The 24,302-nt window shown below is 44.5% G+C and overlaps 3 protein-coding genes and 1 non-coding gene across 5 annotated transcripts; 2 read left to right on the top strand and 2 right to left on the bottom strand.

Moving 5' to 3' along the window:
• Window positions 1-6,108: 6,108 nt before the first annotated feature.
• On the bottom strand, window positions 6,109-8,657 carry rps27.2 (ribosomal protein S27, isoform 2). Its single transcript, XM_028424368.1, has 4 exons — window positions 8,530-8,657; window positions 7,869-7,977; window positions 7,441-7,551; window positions 6,109-6,379 (listed from the first exon to the last, which is right to left on the bottom strand). The coding sequence occupies exons 1-4, from the start codon at window positions 8,533-8,535 to the stop codon at window positions 6,351-6,353; spliced, it is 255 nt and encodes an 84-aa protein (XP_028280169.1). The 5' UTR covers window positions 8,536-8,657; the 3' UTR covers window positions 6,109-6,350.
• LOC114449182 (small nucleolar RNA SNORA13) lies at window positions 7,050-7,181 on the bottom strand. The gene has a single exon (XR_003671956.1). It is a non-coding gene; the product is annotated as a small nucleolar RNA SNORA13 (small nucleolar RNA).
• A 1,085-nt stretch (window positions 8,658-9,742) lies between the features above and the next one.
• rab13 (RAB13, member RAS oncogene family) lies at window positions 9,743-14,877 on the top strand. 2 transcript variants are annotated; one of them, XM_028424367.1, is made up of 9 exons: window positions 9,743-10,237; window positions 10,769-10,829; window positions 11,104-11,164; window positions 11,281-11,358; window positions 12,154-12,243; window positions 12,439-12,504; window positions 12,627-12,677; window positions 12,801-12,907; window positions 13,076-14,877. In XM_028424367.1, exons 1-8 carry the CDS (start codon window positions 10,114-10,116, stop codon window positions 12,870-12,872), a joined length of 603 nt encoding a protein of 200 aa, XP_028280168.1. In that variant the 5' UTR covers window positions 9,743-10,113; the 3' UTR covers window positions 12,873-12,907; window positions 13,076-14,877. The 2 variants fall into 2 exon arrangements, with proteins under 2 accessions (XP_028280168.1, XP_028280167.1); XM_028424366.1 differs by having other exon boundaries at window positions 12,801-14,877.
• An 817-nt stretch (window positions 14,878-15,694) lies between these two features.
• Window positions 15,695-23,990, top strand: LOC114447866 (protein FAM189A1-like). The gene is made up of 6 exons (XM_028424365.1): window positions 15,695-16,754; window positions 16,847-16,903; window positions 21,096-21,203; window positions 21,329-21,445; window positions 21,546-21,653; window positions 21,784-23,990. Exons 1-6 carry the CDS (start codon window positions 16,521-16,523, stop codon window positions 21,961-21,963), a joined length of 804 nt encoding a protein of 267 aa, XP_028280166.1. The 5' UTR covers window positions 15,695-16,520; the 3' UTR covers window positions 21,964-23,990.
• The last annotated feature ends 312 nt before the right edge of the window (window positions 23,991-24,302 follow it).

Here is a 24,302-nt window from a genome sequence, read left to right as displayed (position 1 = left end):
GTCATCACGTTCACTTTTGTTTCTGTTAAACACAGAATATGCATGAATATACTCAACAAATGCATATTTTCTGACAGCAAAACCTTTCTGAAAGAGGAAATAAGCCATCAGATGTCTTTGTGCAAATGTACTTGGTAATGACTTGGCTACCCAAAAAAAAAAACAAGTGGCATCTGGCTGGTGAATATATATTTACATTTTCTGAGCCTCTCCCTCATGTTAACAACTGTCAACAGTACTAACACACTATCTGTCTCTTCCATTAGGAGCTAGCCTGCAATTAGCCAACACAAGCAGTGTGCTCAAACATTCTCAGTGGCTGGAACAGCCTGTGTTTACATCTTTTCTCTGCCACCCTGTTTTTCTTCCTTCATATCTCACACTCTCTGCTCACTGTTTTGCTAAGTAATCTGAACAAATATTCTGGCACTTGACACATTTTTTTATTTTCCTGAAGAAAAACAGCTCCACGACAAACTGTCCTGTAGTTTTCTCCTCTCGTTTTCTTCTCAGCATCATGTAGTGAAGGAGCTGCAGTTAGCAGAGTGTGACCAGAGGGCGGTACAGTTTGACAGTCTCCAATCCTTCTCAGTGACTCCTTAGACACATCTCCCTAAGTGCTCCTTCACACACAGTGCTAGGCAGAGACATTCACACATTTAGGCTACGCGGTGAGAATAATTAAAGCAGGAAATGATCACGGACACGGAAATGATTAATTTCAAGCTCTGACAACCTGACATGACTGATTGTTTTCACCAGGTTACCAAGCTTATAATGCTCATGGCCATTCAGGAATAGCATCCATCACAGTGACCCTCACTCTTGTAGAGTTGTGTGTAGCTTATGTATGCATGTTCCAGGCTGTTTCTATGTGCATGCATGGTGCAGATGTTTGTGTATACGCTTTTAAGCATAGTGTTTACTAATGTTTGCTAATTTATCAATGCTTTTTTTCAAGTTCAGAGGCCATTTGTCTGTGAGATAGTGAAAGATACACAGGAAATAAGAGCAACCCAAACCACTGCAGCCTCTCCAACCCATCAGGGACACACGGTTACACTCATATTTCATCATATTTATCTGCCTTTTTTTTTACCTTGACATGGACAGTATAAAATCTGTCACATAAATATTCATTCAGGTTCTGTTCAAATGCACAACGGCTGTTTCCTGTTGCAGTGAAAGACACATTAAATTGGATGTTGTGCTATAGCAAAGGCAGTACAGCATAATAGAGTGTAAGTGAAGATAAACAGCCTGCACTGCATAAAACTAGAGTCATCAAAGCTTTTGCTGCTACAATAATACAGCAGTTATTTACACAGAGTGCAGCTAATTGTGTGTTTTTTATTTTACAGTAAGTAAACACCCATATTCTATGTGTGTGCATGTTATGTGTGTTAGGATATCAAAGTAGGCAACAAAATTCAGAGTTGGAAGGTATTGTTGTTACATCTCATTGAATTGTGAGTTTTATATAACCAGCACCTGCTGAAGTGTCACTTATACATGTTGCCATTTTGTAGTTGTGGAGTGGTTCTAAAATAACAAGAAAAACTTTTCCTTTTAGGATTCAGTAAATTTTAGCTTTGCAAAAAAAAAAACAAGTGTGCTTGACACAACCACTGTGTGTTGTTGTCTTGTGTACCAGAGATGCCATCTGCCCCGTGGACTGCGCTCTGGTGTCAGAGTGTGACAGGACGTGGCTTGTCATGTCATGGTGGACTCCCGGTGGGTTCTGACAAGTGGCCCAGACACTGGCTATGCTCTGCTGGAGGTTGTTGCCATGGAGACATGTGGGGTCAGCCAGACCCTGCACATCAGTGTTCAGGTCAGTTAATTATGCACAGGATACTAATGATGTGTAATGATGTTCTTGGCAAAGGAGAAATGGAGACAAAGACATATGTGTGTAATTGTCTCAGCAGTGTGCTTTGTGCGCCTGTGCAGTGTGGGATGGCCCGTCAGCCTGTCTGTGTCCCACAAAGTCTGGACAATAAAAACGGAAAAACGGTTAAAATATTAGGTCATCTGTGCCAGGGCTTCTCTGACTGGTTTTCTGGTTCTGGTTTCTCATTAAGTCTTTCATTTCACTTTTTTTATTTTACAGCCCTTATTCTACCAGGTATCATGCTGAAAGAATGCAAACTGCTCAGATCAATACTGTAAAAAATCATCTGTCATGTTGCTGAATGATTTTTCTGCCCTCTCTTATTGATCTTCCTCTGTGTCTCCCACTCAGAGAGGACTCAGCACAGATGGCTTCAGATTTTGACAGACATTTACAGTAAAATGTTTTTGTCCTACATCGGTGGGATGAAGATTTTTAGTAGGGACCAATGAATCCCTCCCTCAGTCACTATACAACCCAATTTGTTTCTGATGTTTCCATTCAGACAGGAGAATCTGCTTTCCAGATAGCCATGTGAGCACAGACCTAATATATCACTCAGATAAGATGTTTAACCAGGTATTTTAGGGCTGGAGGATCTTTGGAAGGCTTATAAACATGAATAGTTAGTGGTGGTTTACCATTATATTTGTGGGTATCTTCTGTTTGCAGAGTAAAGTGGATCTCCTCCACCTCTGGAGAATATTCCTTGACTACACAACTATTCTTTAACCCATAGAGCTGCAACTGAGGTCTTTGTGCAGACACATATTACACTTATATTATATATGTGAGGACTAGCATAATTTAACATTTGCATTTATCTTCTCATTATGAGTAACGTTGGTTTATCAGCTCAAGGCACATTCTTAAAGAGGTAAGTAAGGCTGCTCTGTCAGATGTTACACTTCAGCACCCCCTACCTACAACTTAACATTTTACAGTCTGCACAGAAAACATTGCAGCCTTTTATAATCCTTGGCTTGTTCAGCTTTGACTGTGCTAACAAAATGTTCTCTGCCCTCTGCCTTTCATCCTCTGCAGGTGTGTACAGATGTCGAGTTTCTGTCTGTTCTCAGGAGAGGCCTGATACCAGCTGCTCCTGATTGCCCCTCTCACAAATTCTGTTTGAGGGTCTTTGCGAGGTCAGTCCCCTCTCTGTTACAGCTGCTCTTAGTGGTCCCAAAGACACTGCCCTACCTGCTGGCGTCCCACTGCTCCGTGTTGGCCCTGTTTTGACAGTTCACTGTGATGGGCATTAAGGACGTGCTGTCGCACCCCAAGGTGTGTCTCACACAAACATTCGCAGAAAAATATTTTAAACTCTGTGCTAGGACACAGAGTGTGTGAGTTCTCACTGTGTGACTATGCTACTGCTATGATATGAAATAATTCAGACTTTATCAGACGTCTGCCCTTTCATCTTTAGTAAATCTTTCAAGCTTCTCTACATTTGATGGTCTCCTGGCATGGACCCTGGGCTTTAATACAACACAGATTTTAAATAGGATTTAAGGCAGGACTTTGTGCAGGCCAATCAAAAACGTGCACTTTGCTCTCATCGCAGGTTGTCTGCAGTGGTGGAGGACGTACTAATGCATGGTAGTTAGGTAAAAGGACAATTACCATAGTACAATTTAAAAAGTATAAGTGCTACATCAACAATCCTACTTAAGTGGAAGTGTGAAGTACCTCCTTCTAAATGTATTAATAATATTAAAAGTAAAAGTACTGATGTGATGAGTTGTCTTTCAACATCTAGGTGGTGGCATTTTGATAAAGAATGCAGATATAGTTCCTGGTAATACTTCTACTGCTACACAAGTCACTACTAGTGAATTCCTGCCAGCAACTCTTTCCTTAAGGCTGACATGCACTTGTATATCCACCTGTTGTTTTTGGGGCCTCTAAATATCAAACATCACACCCCCAGGTGGCTCCATGTTCAATGATAAGGTTAGCTGCAAAGGACAGGAGGCCGGTGACAGTCTAGTCTACTGTTGTGCTGCTGCCAAACACAAGCTCTGCTATTATTGGATCTTAGAGAGCCACCTGATTGGTTTAAACTTTGGAGATACACAATCCATATTTTTGTGTGGATCGAGGTAAAATTTTGTAACAACAAAGTAACAACAAACTTTGTAGAAATGTAGCAGAGTAGGAAGTATAGATAATAGCACAATACAATGGAGTGAACGTCTAAAGTATGCACTATTATTTTTACTTAAGTATAGATAGGTAAAAATGTACAATAAAGACTGGTTGTTTGGGTCACATGCCTCTCTTCTCCTCCTTTCTCTGATCAAATGACACTTCCAGTATGTGCAATCGTCCTCCACCCAGGTGTAGTGTCCCTAGCATATTTCTGGGTGGTTTGCAGGTGTCTTTTCTGCAGAAGTGGTCTGTGACCTCCTTGGTCTGTAGCCTGGCAGGTCATTGTTGACGGTCTTCTCTGACACTTCAGTTCAGACTTGGCTTAATCATTTACTAGTGTCTTTGCAGTTGTTCTTGGCTCTTTTATCTCATTAGTTTAGTCCTTTCAAACATTTTCAACAAGTTGAAGCATCGACTACAGAGTATCATTGCATACCAGTGGTTCGTACTAAACAAAAAGGCTAAATAATAATATTAGTATTGAACCTGGTTCATAGCAGAGCTAATAATTTTGTGTCCAGATGTATGATGAGCAACAAATGATCCTGGCTGGAGTTTGGTGACACTGCGATTATGGGGTATCCTGACTGCTCTTAACCACCTCATTGTATTTATATAAAACTATATGGTGCTAATATTGACATTCTGTGTTAAATTTGAACAATCCAAAGCAATTATTCGATTTCAGCTCTTGCTTGACAGGTTTGTTTTCATGTTTGGACATGACTGTGCTGTGACAGCTAGACCTCTCAATAATGCTCCCTGTCACCACCTCAATGCACAGAGTTCAGACACCTGTCTCCACTCCACCACTGTAATTACACAGAGCAGACACACATCAAAATAGTCCACGACCTCATGACAGTGCATGTCCACTGGTCCGGTTCAGAGGTTCAGGACATTGTAACAGGCAGCAAAGCAATCATTAGTGTGTGTGTCCAGGTGAGACAGCTTGTTTTGGTTGAAGAAACACTTTTTACTTCCTGGGGTTTCAACTCATCTGTCTGGATTTATACAGCTGGCTTCACTGTTAGTTATTTTACATTTCCTAAATATAGCCCATAGCTGAATATATTCCCCATCTTATGTTTGGACAACAAATATGACATCAATCAAAAGGACAATGATACAAATGTAAAGATAATACATAAGAAATGTTATTGTTCAATTAACCACACCAGTCAGTTTTCCTGTTAACCTTGATTTTATTTGCAAGAAGTGTCCAATATACAAGCAAGACACAAGTAAAAAATGTAACCATAGCAACAACAAAATTTTATTGAATCAGTCTCCTCTCTCGACTTTTCTTTATTCACTGTAAAGCTCGTTGCTGTCACACTAGCAAAACTGTGCAAACAGCCGACATGCCCACAAGCTCAAATAAAAGGTGTGCGTGACTGTAGGTCACAAATCTTAAAATTATCCCTGCCTTCTCATCTCAAGCTATTGAGGTTTGTTTTCAAATTCACAAGAATTCATCCCACAGGAAGCTTTGCAAGCACAAAGACTTGTAACTACACTGTTCATTACGATGTTATTTAATGTCATATCTTTGTGTACATTTGTTTTAGAAGCAGTTCCCTGAATCAACCAGCATTGAGAGGAGCCCCTGCACCGACAGCACTGCTTGAGGCATGATGACGTCATTGTCTATCTTACACACAAAGCTGACTTCACTGTAGTATGTATTAATGCCTTTGTTACACACATGCAATCAATATTTAATTATGCATAGTGCGGTTTTGACATAGCAGAGCTAGAGTTAAGGTTTTTAGATGTAATTTCTCCCTCAGCTACAGTGAGTCTCCTTTCCTAGATCTGGTGTAGTGCTTTAAAATAGACTATTGCATCAATCCATGGTGCCACATAAGTCACCTTTGACCCCCCACCTGTCTATAAATGTGTGCTTAATCAATGAATGGTGCAAACAAAAGCCCTGATCACAGCCTACAAATGTTAATTATCTTTTTATCTTGAAAGGGTATAAAACCGTCTTTTACCAGACAGATGACATCTAAAAACCCTCAAGAGATTAAAGAAAGAAACTGGATAACATGAAATGTTATTTTGATCAAAAACCCTGACTTTTATTTAAACAGAATTAATATCAGTGTGGGAAGGTGGGGTTTCAAAAAAGGGCAGGCAATTATCTGTGCATATTCTGTAGATAGACTTCTTATATTACATGATTTGCATTCCCGCTCTCCATTTCTTCCTCCCTGCATCACTTCTCTGGCAGTGGGACTTGATGTCCATCAAGTTCTCAAGCTCCTCCTCAATCTTCTCACCATGCCTTGTCAATCTAGTGCTGTTTCCTCCTGAATGAGCATCCTGGATAGAAAGGGAAAGAGACAGCAATTCAGACTGGGAGTAACATATATTTTCTCAGCTATCAACACTAACCTATAATAACATCAGCATTTATTATTGTTATTGTACTACTACTGACTCCTAAATGGACATAAAGAATCAACATGGCTGAGGATGCCACTAATAAGTGCACTACTACTTTTATAGTAGCTCAGTTTTTAGGTTAAGGAAGAACTTAAAAGAAGTTACACAACCAACAGATTAATCAGACAACATTCTCTGGAGTGTGCCTGACAGTGCATCAGAGATGCTAGATCCACTGTCTCGCTGACAAGATGATAAGAGACAGGAGAACACTGAAATTCATGTTGCTGTTTGCTTATTCAGAGCCTGAATCACTTCCCAACAAGTGTGTTTTTTAGTGCCAAGGGTGGAAGCTTTACTCATAGTAACCCAGAGCAGAGCACATTGAGAAGCCCTTGGTTACCACGGCAGCAGAGCACAGTATAAAGTGGGTGGGACAGTGAGAGCGTCAGTAAAAACAAACCTTGACCTCCACCAACTCAGCAGCATACAGAGGATGGTACCTTTTCCAAAGTGCTCTGACAGTGACGTGATTCTTTTTCTTCTCTTAGATGGAACAGAGGGGCTATTCTATAGAAACCTGGTCTAATTATTAACAGCGCTGTCTATTTGTACTTGCAATCAATTGTGTAGAAATTGATCAGTGATGATGAATTCTTCCAACAACTGCAAGTGTTTCTGTATGCCTTAGTAGACACCCTGTTCATGAAGAACACAATGAAAGGGCAACACAAAGGCAAATGTCCTATAAGATGCACACAACCTACACGCACACAACAACCAATAAAAACTTTAAGAGAATCTGTTTTCAAAGCTTGTAGGTTTCCTGACCAGGAAGTGTTATGATTAATACGCCTCTCTCATCCATATCACACTAGATGTGATAGTGTTTTAATCTACTTTCAGTTCAATATAAACCTATAGTATCTGCTGGTATAAATCATTTTATGAAGACGTGCAGTGCTCCATGCAGACGAACAGAACTGATCCACACGTACCTTCTGTCAGGCGTGCTTTGCCTCCTGTGGGCTGGCAGAGGACTGTAGAACAGCCAACACACAGCACTACAGTCTGAGCGTGACTGAACACTGTGGTGATCTTGTAGCATCCTGCAAAATACACACATATCATTTAAAGGGACACCCATGAAACACTGAGGCAGACACACACTGTACAGTAATGACACAGCCACACACACTATTGTCCTTGCAGTTGTGTGTGTAAAGGAGTCACTTGAAACTCATTTCACAGACAGCCGCAACTGTCACTGTGCGCCTTATCTGACACCCCGATCACCACGGACACATGAAGGGGCAACACATAAAGGCAAAAGGGGGGAGTACTCATAGACTAGACTTCATCTGAGTCGCTGTTTAACTTGAATTCAGATTACATACTGGAAGCTGAGCACATTATGTAAACTGACCTGGACATTTGACATCCATAAAATAGGAGTTAGGACTCTGAACAAGCCGTTTTTTCTTGTGTCTCCTCTTCTCCTCCTCAGAGCTGGGGTGCAACAAATCTTTTGCAAGCTGAAAGAAAAACAAACATTTATGTTCTACTCCAAATAAAAGAAATCAGCCAAAGAATAATAATACTGCAGTGTGATCATCTGATGTCGTCACAGGCTTTTACAGCATGACGGAAGGACAAAGGTCCAAACGTGTTGTGTGTGATTTCACATAAGGAAACACGACAGAGTAAAAGCAGAATGTTCTCAAAGTGCTAACAGAGCGCTTTCATCTTTGAAAAACTGAAACTGAAATTGTTTAACCACTGCACAAGCTAAACGCTTTAAAACTTGTATTTAGATTATACATATTTTAAAGACACTAAATGCTAAAGAAACAAAAACAGAAGATATTTGCTCATTTTTAGAGGGTGCCGCGTGGGCAGCTTCCTCGAGCACGTGTCTCGCCATATTGCGTTCGTTCAGATTTTTGTGTTTACTTCACAATAATATCAGCAAAGCGCTGAGCCAGCACAAACTAAACGCTGCTTTACACTGTGTCACGGTCTAACCGTGCGGCAATAGCGACCTTTACCGAGCGATTACAACTATAAGAGACGGTTTTGTTACTTACAGGCATGTCTGCGTGTTTGGACTCTCGCCGGAAACAGCCTCTGTGCTCTGCACGCGCACCGGAAGCTGTCAGTTGACTGGGAGGAAGCGCAGCGGCGGAAGGTTAATGAAATATAAATGTATATACATCAGGAGTTTCTATGCACATCAGATCCCAGTACCCCAGTATCCCTGGTCCACCCCAAGGACAAAACCCCCAGGGACAGACAGAGCAATGTGATCTATGCAGGGAGGAGTGCTCTGATCTCTATATTATTATATTGGTGAAACCAAACAACCACTCCACAGAAGGATGGCGCAGCACAGGAGAGCCACCTCCTCAGGACAAGACTCAGCAGAACCTCCACCTCAAAGACAGTGGCCATTCCCTTGAGGATAATAATGTCCAAATCCTAGACAGGGAGGAAAGATGGTATGAAAGAGGAGTCAAAGAAGCCATCTATGTGAAATTGGAAAAACCCTCTCTGAACAGGGGGGCCGTCAACTAGTGAGACAACAGCTCTCACCCGTTCACATCCCTGTCCCTTCATCCCACAGTTTCTGGTCGTTAACTGGCCATTAACCAACTACAGGGATCTTAGTCATGTGAGCTCCTGCAAGATCCACCCACAGAGGTCCTGAACACATAAAACTCAGATTCCCAACCAGAAAAGTAGCAGAACTGAAGAAGCCACTTTGGGGAGTGGCGAACATCTTCAAAAAACAATCCTTGAGTCCAGTTGCCTCGATTTAAACTCTTGGAAATGACTATGACCTGGATGAATGAGAGCATCCACAGATATAATGAAATATAAAGACTTCTTATAACAAAATAACTAAATATATATAACATTATATAATATATATTTGTTATAAAAAAAAGTCTATATATAGTTTTTATAACAACTACATTTGAAATATGTTTTTCGTTTATGAAAATGTATAAATGAAGAAATTTATGTAATTGTAAATTTAACAACACCTAGAAACATTTAAATAAACAAATAATTAATTGCGGTTTTCTGTTTAAGGACACACACATTAATTAATCTCGAATATTTTAGAGTAAGAGTAGCTATTGGAGAATCTTTGGCGCTGTTTAATGTGATAACCTACGTTTGAACCAGAAAAACCCCTACATCCGTGTTGATAGCGTGTTTTCCGGGGACATAGTGCCACCTAGTGGCCGCACAGAGCAGCTGCAGGTGGGATCCGTTCACTCCCATTAAAAACACTCCCACAATACGTAGCGTTTCAGCCGATGTGGGATTTGGGCCGACAGCAAGTTTTTTGCAGGCTGAAAAAAACACGTAGGCACCACGGTATGTTTGTAAACTGACTGATAGAGACTCAGGGAGGACCGAGGAGTGAATCTTTAATAGATTTGTTCATAAGAGATGACCTGAGCCAGACTCTGGAACTTTTGGATGGAGTGTATTTCTTTATCCAAACACAGCACTGAGGCACTGAGGGGGATCGGAATTTACCGGTGACAAGCCTGAGAGGAAAAACGGACCCATTTTCAGGAAGGTTTTGAAACACTAAAGCGGAAGATTTAAAGCGTCCGGTCGATGAAAAGGAGACTCCTCCAGTTTTTCTCCCTGTCATGGCGAAAAAGTATGATTTCCTTTTCAAACTGTTACTCATCGGAGACAGCGGAGTGGGCAAAACATGTCTGATCATTCGTTTTGCTGAGGACAATTTCAACTCCACATACATTTCCACCATCGGTACGTTGATAGTGTAATAATGTCGTGAATCATGCTGCGACGTTTTAAGATCCAGTCTTCCTGGCTTTGAGCAGACAGGTTTCTCAGACTGTTGCTGCTTTCATGTCTCAACTAGTCTGTGCTCGTTCATTTTTATTCTCTCTCTGCTTCTTGTTAGATGTGTCTGCTGCCTCTTCCCTGACCCTCTCCCCCATCTCTCCCTCAGATCTCATTCCCCTCACTTGGCTCTCTGAAGGTCCACCCACCCTCATTCCTATCTCTTTTACCATCTCTACGTTCCCAGAAGAATGGCTGGCTTTCTGGCATGCATAGCTTTGCACAGGACAGCCCCCTCCCTCCTCTATCTGTCTGTCTGTCTGTCTATCTACAACAAAACTCCAGTTTGTGGATGGGAGTTCACTGTGGGGGGGTCACAATCACAATGGAAATGACTGATCTGAGTGAGGATGACATGTATATTGTGCAACGTGGGAATATTTAACTCTTTCCTCCCTTTCTCTGTCCTCTCTATTGTTAACTCTCGTCTCTCAGGCATCGACTTCAAAGTAAAGACTATTGACGTGGACGGGAAGAAAGTGAAACTTCAAGTGTGGTAAGAAGGCCATGGGCTGCTTGTCTGTAAATAGTTTAGTTTTGTGATCTGTTGCAGCAGATAAGACTGATGCACTCAGTTATCTTCCTCTGTCCTCTGACTTTTTCCTGAGAGGAAAGAGGAACCTCCCTCTTGTTCTCCAAATCAGGACTTTATGACACAGTTTATTGTCACAGAGAGCCACTTCATGTGTTCACCCTGCATGCATCGGTGCAAGTTTATTCATGTGTTTATATTTTACTTTGAATACGTGTGTGTGTGTGTATTTGTGCAGGGACACGGCAGGGCAGGAGAGGTTCAAGACCATTACAACGGCCTACTACAGAGGAGCCATGGTGAGCACGGGACGCCTGCAGGACAAGCAGACTGGAAAATCAGTCTGACATCACTGGCTCTTTGTGCTCGCTTTGTACCTTTGTCCTTAAATGCCTCTCTGCTCTCTGTGTGTCAGGGCATCATCCTGGTGTATGACATCACAGACGAGAAGTCCTTCGAAAACATCCAGAACTGGATGAAGAGCATCAAAGAAGTGAGACATTTCTACTCAACCAAGATAAAGATGACTATCGACTTAAAACAACTTAAAATAACTTAAGACAAGTTCTTAGTCCAGACTCACAGAAACAAAGTTCACCAGGAACCAAACAAAAACCTTTAAAAACTCAACCACTGTGGCAAAATAATGCTACTTTTATTAATCTAACAGCAATTATTTCTATGCTTGTGTCTTGTATCCTACAGTATTTCATTGTTTTTATGTACTGAGCAATGTAAAGAAAGGTTTAATGACAGAAAGACAGAAAATTGCAGAAAAAGGTCAATGAAAATAATTTTTGAATGTTTTTAGTGAGCTGCTGTCACTGCCTGTTTAAAATGCACACTTAAGATTAGGGATGTCCCGATCCGATCACGTGATCGGAAATCGGGCCCGATTACGTGATTTCAGACTCGATCGGAATCGGACATTACCTCCCGATCAGGACTCGGATATATATTTATTAGGGCTGGGAAAGTTCATGCCTTCTATGCAGGGTGGCTCTGTGTCTTGTAGTGTAGGGGTATGACAGTTGCTTTTGGTGTGAGAGGTCCTGGTTCGAGACCTTGATGAGCTGCGTGTGTGAAATCTCCCAGTGTGGCGACACACACACACTCGGATTGGGACTCGGTATCGGCAGATACTCAAAATCAAATGACTCAGCCTCGGACTCGAGGGCAAAAAAAACCTGATCGGGACATCCCTACTTAAGATCCAGCTTTTATATGTAAATGTTCTCGGATACAGCCGAACTGTATCAGTCACTTTATTGCACTCCCTGTTTCCCAGAATGCATCTGCAGGAGTCAGTCGGATGTTACTAGGGAATAAGTGTGACATTGAGGCAAAGAGGAAAGTTTCCAAGGAGACTGGAGAAAAGGTGAGCTGACTGTATAGGTGTATGTTAATAGTAGTTAAAGTAGTATGTAATATTAGGTGATTACATTTTAGAGCAATGGATTACTGTGTAAGGGATTGAGACGGATGTACCAGCTGTACATTTACATTAGATAAGAACCAGGAGGTGATTATTGCCCTCATCCTGACCTGCTGCGCCTGTGTCTGTTGTTGACAGCTGGCAAAAGATCACGGCATCAGGTTCTTTGAGACCAGTGCAAAGTCCAGCATTAACGTCGAGGAGGTGAGGCGTAACAACACCACAGTGTCTTCACACCTCACTGACCCTGACACACTAAGCTTGTTTTGTGTTAATCTGCTGCAAAAGCTGCAAACTCTCAGCCTGTCTTTCAATTCATCCTGCAGTCTTTTCTGGCTTTGGCTCGAGACATTCTACAAAAATCCAACAAGAAGCCAGTAAGTGACGACAGAGAAGATGTCAAGAAGAAAGAAAGAAAGAAAGAAACAACAAAGAATATTAGGCTGTTGCTGCATTTTCAACATGTGCTAATCCTTTGTCTGTCTTTCCTTGTTTCACAGAGCCCAACCGGTCGAGAGGTGAAGATCACCAGCAACACAGAGAAAAAATCCTCCAAGTGTGTTCTTCTTTAGACTGCACATGCAAACTGAGGAGCGCATCAGTGTTAGTAAGAAAAAGTTTTTTGTCTCCATCTGGTGGGCTCAAACATACAACACACATACAGGTGCTAAAGCTGTGCTCTCCGCCTACACTTCAGTGTACTGCCTTTCTAAGTTTTGAGCTGTTGTTCCACAAGAAAATCCACCGTGCCCACATATAATTTATGTCATTTCAGCCAGTGCCTGTATTTGCAGCTGAAAGTCTTTCCTGTGACATCTACTGTGAGAGTGCTAAAGCCATGAAAAATCAATGTGCCTGACAGGATATCAAAACTCGGTCCCCATCATCCCTGTTAATATTATTTCAACACTGTATTTCTCTGGCTTATAACCACACTACAATTCCTTTTTTAAATGTTACCATGTCTTTTTTTCATATGTGTGAGCACATGCAGCTTTTAGGAGCCCACACACAGAGCAGAGGTTTGATGTAAAAATGTTTTGACCAATGGTAGACTTCAGGTTTTGTCATTCCTTTTTTATTTTTTAGTAAAAGAGACCCATGCATCTTAAAGATAATGCACGCAAATTGTAGTCTAAATCAATGTCTTATACGCTAACCACAGTGAAGAAGGCCTCTTATTCCCACATCTTCTGTGTTAAATACACTGATCAGTCACATCATTAAAACTACTCACTGGTGAGTATTGTGTGGTGTGGGATAGTTGAGGCAGCACAAATCAGAGTGACTTTTATAAGGGACCAAACTCTGGTGGCTGGGCTCGGTCAGAGAGTCTCTGAAACAGCAGGTCTTGTTCAGTGGTAAGTACCAAAAGTGATTAAAGAAAGACCAGCAACAGGATTATGGACAGCCAGACATCATCATGGGTGTGCATAACAAACAAAGGCTGGCCCTTGTGTTTAAATCCCACAGAAGAACTACTGCAACCTTCTCATATCATTGAGTGTGTGTTAAATTCCAGCCCTCAGAATAGACTCTGCTGATTAGCCAGTAGATGTTTCACAGCATATGAGCAGTTATTTCACAGGAGTATGGTGCCTCTGGAGGACGTAGTAGACATCTTCTAATTTTCCACATCAAAGAAATTCTTACAGAACAAGAGTAAAGTCAAGAGTAAAAAAAAGAGCAATTAATGGTGAGGAAGCCCTACATAACAGTTCCAGCCCTGGATCAGATTAAAAAAAGACCAGTGTTTGCAGGATGTGGATGTTACTGTGACACATACCACCATCCTAAGCATTGTTTTAGAACACATACACAGCCACAGTGGCTTTAATGTTGTGACTGATTATGATGATGATTCATGACTGAAAGTCAAGCTTTAAACATTTAAGTTGTTTTCATCCCTTGAAAACTGTTGTGATTGTCTCGGCATTATTATAATTCATTTACAAAGATGGGCAGGAACAGATGTCAGTAATTATTTAATATCCTAAAGCAATCACATGGACACTCCCTTATTTCATCCAATGAGAAAATAAGAAAAGGCTCTTGAATGAATCGAACTGATGCTGGTCGCCTGGTGTTGAATCTGAAACAAACACTGTGGTAGGCAAGCCTTGTTTGAATAAATGATTGGATTGAGCATGTAGAAATAGGAAGGATAGGAACAGAGATAAGTGCAATATGAGAAGATGATTAAGGAGATGAAAGAAGGATGGGCAAAGCAAGTGATAGGACAGGATGTGAATGTTTAGGAAGCAGCAGCACTCATACGTCACACCTCATTTTGAATTGATTTAGTGGGTCTTGCCTTTTTTCTAAAGTGCCTGGTAAATACCTGAAAACCACACATTAACTGTGTCTGAGTTGTCTTTGGGCAGTTATCAGATCATTCACAATGACTGTGTTTGTAGCATCTGTGTGATCCTGACAGCTATTTTCTCACTGAATTGCCTGTATCTTCTTTCCTTTGTGCTTTTTCCACACTCTTTGCCTTCCTGCACCGCCACAAGATTTTGTATGTATACTTTCCAGACCTGATGCTTGTTCAATAAAAAAAGGAATCAGTGATAATCTGTGTAAAGTCTTCCTATAAAATGCACTGAAAGACCTTTAATGTCGTCTAGATGTTTAAATGTGAGATGGATACATGTAAAACCTGTATTAAAAGTTATATGTAATACTTACAGTGACATCTTAAAATAAGCCAAACTAAATTTAATTTAATTTAAAAAGTCAAACTTTAACAAACAATGATTGATTGTTTTTGTTTGTTCTCACTTCCTGGGAACCCCTGCCGCCTCCTTTTAACCAGTATCCTGCCAATACAGCCGCTGGTTTCGTTGTTTCCCTTGCTGCAGCATCCGGAGCTGCAGCCTGTCTCTAGGCAACCACCCCTCCTTCCCAGCATCAGCACCACGAGCGTGTGCGCGCGCTCTGCCGCATCTCCAAGTTGCTTGCACGTTCAGCGTGCCTTGTCATCACGCAGGGCAGGTTTTAGTTTGCAAACACGATACGTTCTTCACCCAGTGTCAAAGCTGTGCCGAAGAAAAGACGAGCAGGCAGCGGAGGGGAGGGGCGAGCGGAAAGAAGGAAATACAGATAACACTCGGATGGATTTTAACCCGGACATTTAGACGATGCTGTTACGTTCGTGCGGGGTCTGGCGGGAGGCAGTGAGGTAAACGTCCGGGATACACTCCAACACAAACACACGAGCTAAACGAGATGCCCGCGTGACTGCAGGGAGGAAAGAAGCGGTGGAGGGGGAGGAGGGGGGTGTAGGTGCGTGTGGACCACCGCAAAACCCCCGAGGTGATGTTGTTAAAGAACGAAACCTGTGAGGAATACTCGGTCCAGCCTGAGTGCTATTTTTGGCGCAGTTTGAAAATCGATGAAAGATATTTTTCCTCTCCATGTCGAGGTAATTAGTCTCATTTCCCTCCCGAGCGAACCGATGTGATCTCGGAGCTTGAATCTCCACCGCGCCGCATTTCTTTTCCTTTTCTGTGACAGGATGAAGCCCTAACGACATAAGGTCGTGAGAAGGGAAGCGCACGCGTCCTGATGTTGTTCCTCCTGAGTGGACACACAGGCTGACCGCCACATGTCACCTCTGCGTGGGGAAACAACGAGCGATCAGCTGCTTTCTTTGGGATGCTTCAGAATCTGCGGCCTGCTCAGGTCTCCAGTTACCGCAATGCCACGGGCGAAAGGAGGGAGAGGTAGAAGATAGAAGATGGAGAGGAGGAGGCAGTGAAAAGCACACGAGTAAAGCAATAATGTGAAGACTGAAAAGGGAAATTGCTCCATCAGTGTGCTTTTAAGCAGAGCGCAGGTGAATGGCACACACTGTACTCTGTGAACTGCACGGCCTGTATCGACTAAAGCAATCATGGCTGAAACTCCAAATAGGGTGAGTACGGTGGCTGTGACTGTGTAGTGGCTGCTCAGTTCTCCACTTTCTGCTGACAAAGTTCTTGGACTCACTGACTGGACTATAGTGCGCACCATGGGATCTTGCGCAGGACCTATTGCACCTGCCAGTGCAGAGTTTGGTGCATAATTGTGTGAGTAAAGCCCTGAAGCCAGCATTTATGACTCTTCCTCATCTGCCCTAGTGTGCTTCTACCCACACAACTTTTATAAGAGCCCCCACAAGGTGTGAGCTTGAAACCTCTCCCAGCCTCCTCCATACACACACAGACAAGCCAGCCATGCCTTCACCTTCAGACTCTAGCAGCGTGGCTTCAGCCTCAGGGTCTCGCGGTTGGTCTGACAGCCGTAGGGGCATGTCAGGCCGGGGGCCTGGTGGGGCCCGTCTGCTCCTCTACCTGGGGCTGTGCCACCTGGGCCTGGGAGCCATGGTCCTGGCCTTCTCTTTCACCAGCATGGCCTTCACCTCTTCCGCCCGCGTGAGGCAGTCCTGTCCGTTCTGGGCTGGCTTCTTTGTAAGTATGAATTTAACTGACAGTATGCAGCATTAACAGCATAAGGATTAAATCGGTGACATGTCATAGTCGGATGTGCTGTCTGTTTTCAGGTGGTGGCGTCAGGTATAGTTGGAATAATCTCATGGAGGAAACCTCTGACACTGGTGGTATGTATAGACATTGAAGGACTTTGCTGGCTTAATATCTGAGGTTAAAATGATTGGAGGTGTGATTGATAAGATCTGGCCCTAAAGAGATGCCTAATTATGCAATTATGTCACCTCTGTTTGGAAAGTTGTTGTCATCCAGTATCATGGTCTCAACAGGGTAAACATGTCTCATAGATGTGGTGGCAGAGCTCCACCTCACAGCATGGTCACATGAGTCAACTAGAACGACCTCAGTGGTTGGCCCCTTTGACAGAGAACATGGCCAGAGATGGCCAGATTCACTCAATAAACCATAAACTTATCAACCATGCCTTGAAACTGTAGTTTTCATTCATTAATGATGAGTGTATTCTCTGCAGTTTGCTATGGTCTTACACTCATGGTGTCAGGGTTAATATAAGGTGGAGGACACAAATGCAGCTGAGCCGGAAGTATCAGGCAATTCTCAGTGTTTTAATACAGGCAAGGTTCGGTACACAGAAGTTCAGTCCGCGAGGCAGAGGTATCCAAAAGGGCACAGGCAAAAACCAGTGGTCAAAGTCCAAAGCAGTAATCAGTACACAGGAGTACAGTCCATGAGGCAAAGGTATCACAAAGGGGCGAAGGCAACGAACAGTAGTCAGATCCAAAATAGTTCATTCACAAGGGACTCCAAAACTCACTCAGAAACTCCAAAACTCACTCGGAAAACTCACTGGGGAAATCACAAGAGCGGAAGGCTACTTGGACGGCTGTGTCGCAGGATAACTCACAAAACGAACTGGCAACAAGGGGCAGGAAACACACAGGCTTTATACACAGGAGGGCGGGAAGACAATTGGACACAGGTGAAGCACATTAGGGCGGAGCAGGTAATCACAGGTGGGGGAAGGGAGCACACATGAGGAAAACAGAACTGAAACACAGGGGGAAGATCGAGTTTCAAAATAAAACAGGAAGTGACTAGTAAAACTAGAACTAATACAAACAGAAAATGAACTACAAAATAAAAGACCTGGCTGAAACCATGACAGTACCCCCCCTTCAAGGAACGGCTCCCAGACGTTCCACTAGAAACCATGAGTCTGAACAAAAATACAGGGAGCAAAAAATCAGTCTAATAAGGGTCCAGAAAACAAAAACTCAGAAAACTGGGTAGAGACCCAGCGTGACGAAGTCTGGGGGGGCTCAGAGAGCAAGGCCAGAGGCTGAGAAGGCCGAGATTTCCCAGGGTCGAGAGAAACGGCGGGGGAACACCAGAGACGAGGTTGCAGACCCTCCAGGGTCTGGGCGGAAGAACAACAGAGATGGAGACGCGGCCCCTCCAGGGTCCGGGCGGAAAAACAACAGAGATGGAGACGCGGACCCTCCAGGGTCCGGGCGGAAAAACAACAGAGATGGAGACGCGGACCCTCCAGAGTCCGGGCGGAAGACCACCAGCGATGACGAGACGACGGACCCTCCTGGGTCCGGGCGGAAGACCACCAGCGATGGAGAGACGGACCCTCCTGGGTCCGGGCGGAAGACCACCAGCGATGGAGACGCGGACCCTCCTGGGTCCGGGCAGAAGACCAGCGAGGACGAGACGACGGACCCTCCTGGGTCCGGGCGGAAGACCAGCGAGGAAGGCGAGGCGGACCCTCCTGGGTCCGGGCAGAAGACCAGCGAAGACGATGGGACTGACCCACCAGGTTCAGGGCAGAAGGTCGGCGGAGATGAGGAGGCTGACCCACCAGACGAGGAGGCTGACCCTCCAGGGTCAGGGCAGAAGGTCGGCGGAGACGAGGCTGTGGACCCTCCCGGGTCCGGGCAGAAGGTCGGCGGAGACGATGAGGCTGACCCACCAGGGTCAGGGCAGAAGGTCGGCGGAGACGATGAGGCTGACCCACCAGGGTCAGGGCAGAAGGTCGGCGGAGACGATGAGGCTGACCCACCAGGGTCAGTGCAGAAGGTCGGCGGAGACGATGAGGCTGACCCACCAGGGTCAGTGCAGAAGGTCGGCGGAGACGATGAGGCTGACCCACCAGGGTCAGGGCAGAAGGTCGGCGGAGACGAGGCTGCGGACCCTCCAGGGTCCGGGCAGAAAGCCGGCGAGGACGAGACAGAAGACCCTCCAGCGTCCAGACTGGAGACCGTCGCTGGAGCAGAAGACCCTCCAGGGTCCAGACAGGAAGCCAGAGCCGAAGACGAGGCAAAAGACCCTCCAGGGTCCAGACTGGAAGCCAGAGCCGAAGACGAGGCAAAAGACCCTCCAGGGTCCAGACTGGAAGCCAGAGCAGGGGACCCTCCTGGGTCCCGACAGGAAACCAGAGCAGAGGACCCTCCGGGGTCCCGACAGGAAACCAGAGCCGAGGACCCTCCGGGGTCCGGACAGGAAACCAGAGCCGAGGACCCTCCGGGGTCCGGACAGGAAACCAGAGCCGAGGACCCTCCGGGGTCCGGACAGGAAACCAGAGCCGAGGACCCTCCGGGGTCCGGACAGGAAACCAGAACTGAGGGAGGGCCACCGGCGTCAGGGCTGGAGACCAGAGGCGAGGGACCACCGGCGTCGGAACTGAAGACCAGAGGCGAAGGACCACCGGCGTCGGGACTGAAGACCAGAGGCGAAGGACCATCGGCGTCGGGACTGGGGCTCGGGAGCGATGGACCACCGGGGTCGGAACAGGGGCTCGGGAGCGATGGACCACCGGGGTCGGAACAGGGGCTCGGGAGCGATGGACCACCGGGGTCGGAACAGGGGCTCGGGAGCGGTGGACCACCGGGGTCGGAGCAGGGGCTCGGGAGCGGTGGACCACCGGGGTCGGAACAGGGGCTCGGGAGCGGTGGACCACCGGGGTCGGGACAGGAAGCTGGGGACGGAACCCCACCAGGACTAGGACAGGAGACTGGGGACGGAACCCCATGAGGAGTGGAACTCGGGGACGGAACCCCACTAGGACTAGGATAGGAGACTGGGGACGGAACCCCACCAGGATCAGGACTGGGACCCAGAGCTGAGGGTTCATCAGGGCCTGGGCTGGAACCCAGGGTGGAAGACCCTCTAGAGTTCAGAAAGGACACTCCTACAGTCAGTGTCAATGCTGCAAATGTTCCAAGGTATAAAAAATCCACAAGCTCAGCAGATAAATCCTTGGGGGCAGCACAGAAACACCCACCCTCGGGTGGTGCAGGAGAAGGCGACGTCATCTGGAGTCCGCCCTCTGACGGAGCGGGGAGGAGTGACGTCGTCTGGAGTCCGCCCCTGGTGTCGGGGCTGGAGACCAGAGGCGAAGGACCACTGGGGTCAGGACTGAAGATCACAGTAGGGGATGGACCACCAGACAGATATTGTGGGAACACAACCGCCGAACCTCTGTCTTTTCCAGAGGAGGAGAGGACATGTGGTCTATGCAGTCCACAGCCTGTTGGAGCTGGGCTTTCTCTTCAGAAATTCCTTCCCATAAAAATATTACCTCCACTGGATCCTCCATAGCTGCTCAGTCTGCTGCGTCCAGTTATGGCCAGTTCGTAATGTCAGGGTTAATATAAGGTGGAGGACACAAATGCAGCTGAGCTGGAAGTATCTGGCAATTCTCAGTGTTTTAATACAGGCAAGGTTCGGTACACAGAAGTTCAGTCCGCGAGGCAGAGGTATCCAAAAGGGCACAGGCAAAAACCAGTGGTCAAAGTCCAAAGCAGTAATCAGTACACAGGAGTACAGTCCATGAGGCAAAGGTATCACAAAGGGGCGAAGGCAACGAACAGTAGTCAGATCCAAAATAGTTCATTCACAAGGGACTCCAAAACTCACTCAGAAACTCCAAAACTCACTCGGAAAACTCACTGGGGAAATCACAAGAGCGGAAGGCTACTTGGACGGCTGTGTCGCAGGATAACTCACAAAACGAACTGGCAACAAGGGGCAGGAAACACACAGGCTTTATACACAGGAGGGCGGGAAGACAATTGGACACAGGTGAAGCACATTAGGGCGGAGCAGGTAATCACAGGTGGGGGAAGGGAGCACACATGAGGAAAACAGAACTGAAACACAGGGGGAAGATCGAGTTTCAAAATAAAACAGGAAGTGACTAGTAAAACTAGAACTAATACAAACAGAAAATGAACTACAAAATAAAAGACCTGGCTGAAACCATGACACATGGTACTCCTCGGTTAAAGCTCGAACACCCTGCTGTGAGTCAAACATCGTCTCTGTGTACCTCCACAGGTGTCACTGTTCATGCTGCTGTCTGCAGTGTGCGTGAACCTCAGTTTGGCTGGATCAATGCTCTCCTGTCAGAATGCACAGATGGTGAAGTCTATGCTCACCTGCCAGGTACACAACACTGTGCACGTGTTGTCTTTCACGCTGCTAGCCAGCTGCACAGAGAAGATGCCAAGAATAACTGTGAATATTGTTTTTTTGTGTGTGTGATTCACTCACTGATCCACTGAGTGTAGGTGGAGCATGGTCTGTGTGTTTGTTGTGCACCCACTCATCCCTGCTCCATCACAGAGGAGGAGACCCTGGTCCTCTACCTGAATGCCGATTGCCACTCAGTCAGACATCAGCTGAAGGTGGGGGTCTCATACATACTAGTAATCACACTTGAACATAGAAATTTACATATTTCAACAACTAAAATGCCAAAAACATCTCGTTTGTATTTCTCTGCAGGACCTTTTGTTCAGTGCATGTGGTCTCAGCATTCTCTCCACCATCATTTGTACGCTGTCCACTGTGACCTGCAGTATCCATATATTCTCCCTGGACCTCATTCACCTGGTGAGTACAAACGCAGCACATTTTCTACTTAACCTGCAGCCTTTTTTTTACAATGACAAGTACCTTACAAACTAGAAACACTGCTAGCAGGAGACACAAGGTTAATGTGTCTCCTGCTGTTCCCATCTAGCTCGCCCCACACCGCTCTCGTTCAGTCAATCCAGAATGCACCACTCCTCAGGATGCCTTCTTGACCAACATCATGGACTTTGAGGAGTTTGTTCCACCCATCCCTCCAACCCCATACTACCCTCCTGAGTACACCTGCAGCTCTGAGACAGATGCTCAGAGGTACCAAGCAAGCATTTAAATGTATTCTTTGCATATTTGCATACCATTCATGTTCATGATGTGCCTAAAGGAAATAATATGTTTGTATCAACTTGCAGCATCACTTATAATGGCTCCATGGAGAGCCCCGTTGTCTCCATCTGGTGGGCTGAAACATACAACACACATACAGGTGCTAAAGCTGTGCTCTCTGCCTACACTTCAGTGTACTGCCTTTCTAAGTTTTGAGCTGTTGTTCCACAAGAAAATCCACTGTGCCCACATATAATTTATGTCATTTCAGCCAGTGCCTGTATTTGCAGCTGAAAGTCTTTCCTGTGACATCTACTGTGAGAGTGCTAAAGCCATGAAAAATCAATGTGCCTGACAGGATATCAAAACTCGGTCCCCATCATCCCTGTTAATATTATTTCAACACTGTATTTCTCTGGCTTATAACCACACTACAATTCCTTTTTTAAATGTTACCATGTCTTTTTTCATATGTGTGAGCACATGCAGCTTTTAGGAGCCCACACACAGAGCAGAGGTTTGATGTAAAAATGTTTTGACCAATGGTAGACTTCAGGTTTTGTCATTCTTTTTTTATTTTTTAGTAAAAGAGACCCATGCATCTTAAAGATAATGCACGCAAATTGTAGTCTAAATCAATGTCTTATACGCTAACCACAGTGAAGAAGGCCTCTTATTCCCACATCTTCTGTGTTAAATACACTGATCAGTCACATCATTAAAACTACTCACTGGTGAGTATTGTGTGGTGTGGGATAGTTGAGGCAGCACAAATCAGAGTGACTTTTATAAGGGAACTCTGGTGGCTGGGCTCGGTCAGAGAGTCTCTGAAACAGCAGGTCTTGTTCAGTGGTAAGTACCAAAGGTGATTAAAGAAAGACCAGCAACAGGATTATGGACAGCCAGACATCATCATGGGTGTGCATAACAAACAAAGGCTGGCCCTTGTGTTTAAATCCCACAGAAGAACTACTGCAACCTTCTCATATCATTGAGTGTGTGTTAAATTCCAGCCCTCAGAATAGACTCTGCTGATTAGCCAGTAGATGTTTCACAGCATATGAGCAGTTATTTCACAGGAGTATGGTGCCTCTGGAGGACCTAGTAGACGTCTTCTAATTTTCCACATCAAATAAATTCTTACAGAACAAGAGTAAAGTCAAGAGTAAAAAAAAATAACCAATTAATGGTGAGGAAGCCCTACATAACAGTTCCAGCCCTGGATCAGATTAAAAAAAGACCAGTGTTTGCAGGATGTGGATGTTACTGTGACACATACCACCATCCTAAGCATTGTTTTAGAACACATACACAGCCACAGTGGCTTTAATGTTGTGACTGATTATGATGATGATTCATGACTGAAAGTCAAGCTTTAAACATTTAAGTTGTTTTCATCCCTTGAAAACTGTTGTGATTGTCTCGGCATTATTATAATTCATTTACAAAGATGGGCAGGAACAGATGTCAGTAATTATTTAATATCCTAAAGCAATCACATGGACACTCCCTTATTTCATCCAATGAGAAAATAAGAAAAGGCTCTTGAATGAATCGAACTGATGCTGGTCGCCTGGTGTTGAATCTGAAACAAACACTGTGGTAGGCAAGCCTTGTTTGAATAAATGATTGGATTGAGCATGTAGAAATAGGAAGGATAGGAACAGAGATAAGTGCAATATGAGAAGATGATTAAGGAGATGAAAGAAGGATGGGCAAAGCAAGTGATAGGACAGGATGTGAATGTTTAGGAAGCAGCAGCACTCATACGTCACACCTCATTTTGAATTGATTTAGTGGGTCTTGCCTTTTTTCTAAAGTGCCTGGTAAATACCTGAAAACCACACATTAACTGTGTCTGAGTTGTCTTTGGGCAGTTATCAGATCATTCACAATGACTGTGTTTGTAGCATCTGTGTGATCCTGACAGCTATTTTCTCACTGAATTGCCTGTATCTTCTTTCCTTTGTGCTTTTTCCACACTCTTTGCCTTCCTGCACCGCCACAAGATTTTGTATGTATACTTTCCAGACCTGATGCTTGTTCAATAAAAAAAGGAAACAGTGATAATCTGTGTAAAGTCTTCCTATAAAATGCACTGAAAGACCTTTAATGTCGTCTAGATGTTTAAATGTGAGATGGATACATGTAAAACCTGTATTAAAAGTTATATGTAATACTTACAGTGACATCTTAAAATAAGCCAAACTAAATTTAATTTAATTTAAAAAGTCAAACTTTAACAAACAATGATTGATTGTTTTTGTTTGTTCTCACTTCCTGGGAACCCCTGCCGCCTCCTTTTAACCAGTATCCTGCCAATACAGCCGCTGGTTTCGTTGTTTC

Source organism: Parambassis ranga, chromosome 16, assembly GCF_900634625.1.
Source record: "Parambassis ranga chromosome 16, fParRan2.1, whole genome shotgun sequence".
In the NCBI taxonomy this organism is placed as follows: Eukaryota; Metazoa; Chordata; class Actinopteri; family Ambassidae; genus Parambassis; species Parambassis ranga.
This window is presented reverse-complemented; position numbering and strand designations above follow the sequence as displayed.

Excerpts from the sequence above, each read along its gene's own strand:
- rps27.2 (XM_028424368.1), bottom strand. Across the intron at positions 7,552-7,868 it reads TATGGATGTCAAATGTCCAG|GATGCTACAAGATCACCACA; the intron begins GTCAGTTTACAT and ends TGTATTTTGCAG. Across the intron at positions 6,380-7,440 it reads CAAAGCACGCCTGACAGAAG|GATGCTCATTCAGGAGGAAA; the intron begins GTACGTGTGGAT and ends CTTTCTATCCAG.
- rab13 (XM_028424367.1), top strand. The coding sequence starts at position 10,114 with ATGGCGAAAAAGTATGATTTCCTTTTCAAACTGTTACTCATCGGAGAC. Across the intron at positions 10,238-10,768 it reads CACATACATTTCCACCATCG|GCATCGACTTCAAAGTAAAG; the intron begins GTACGTTGATAG and ends CTCGTCTCTCAG. Across the intron at positions 10,830-11,103 it reads AAAGTGAAACTTCAAGTGTG|GGACACGGCAGGGCAGGAGA; the intron begins GTAAGAAGGCCA and ends GTATTTGTGCAG.
- LOC114447866 (XM_028424365.1), top strand. The coding sequence starts at position 16,521 with ATGCCTTCACCTTCAGACTCTAGCAGCGTGGCTTCAGCCTCAGGGTCT. Across the intron at positions 21,446-21,545 it reads CAGTCAGACATCAGCTGAAG|GACCTTTTGTTCAGTGCATG; the intron begins GTGGGGGTCTCA and ends ATTTCTCTGCAG. Across the intron at positions 21,654-21,783 it reads CCCTGGACCTCATTCACCTG|CTCGCCCCACACCGCTCTCG; the intron begins GTGAGTACAAAC and ends GTTCCCATCTAG.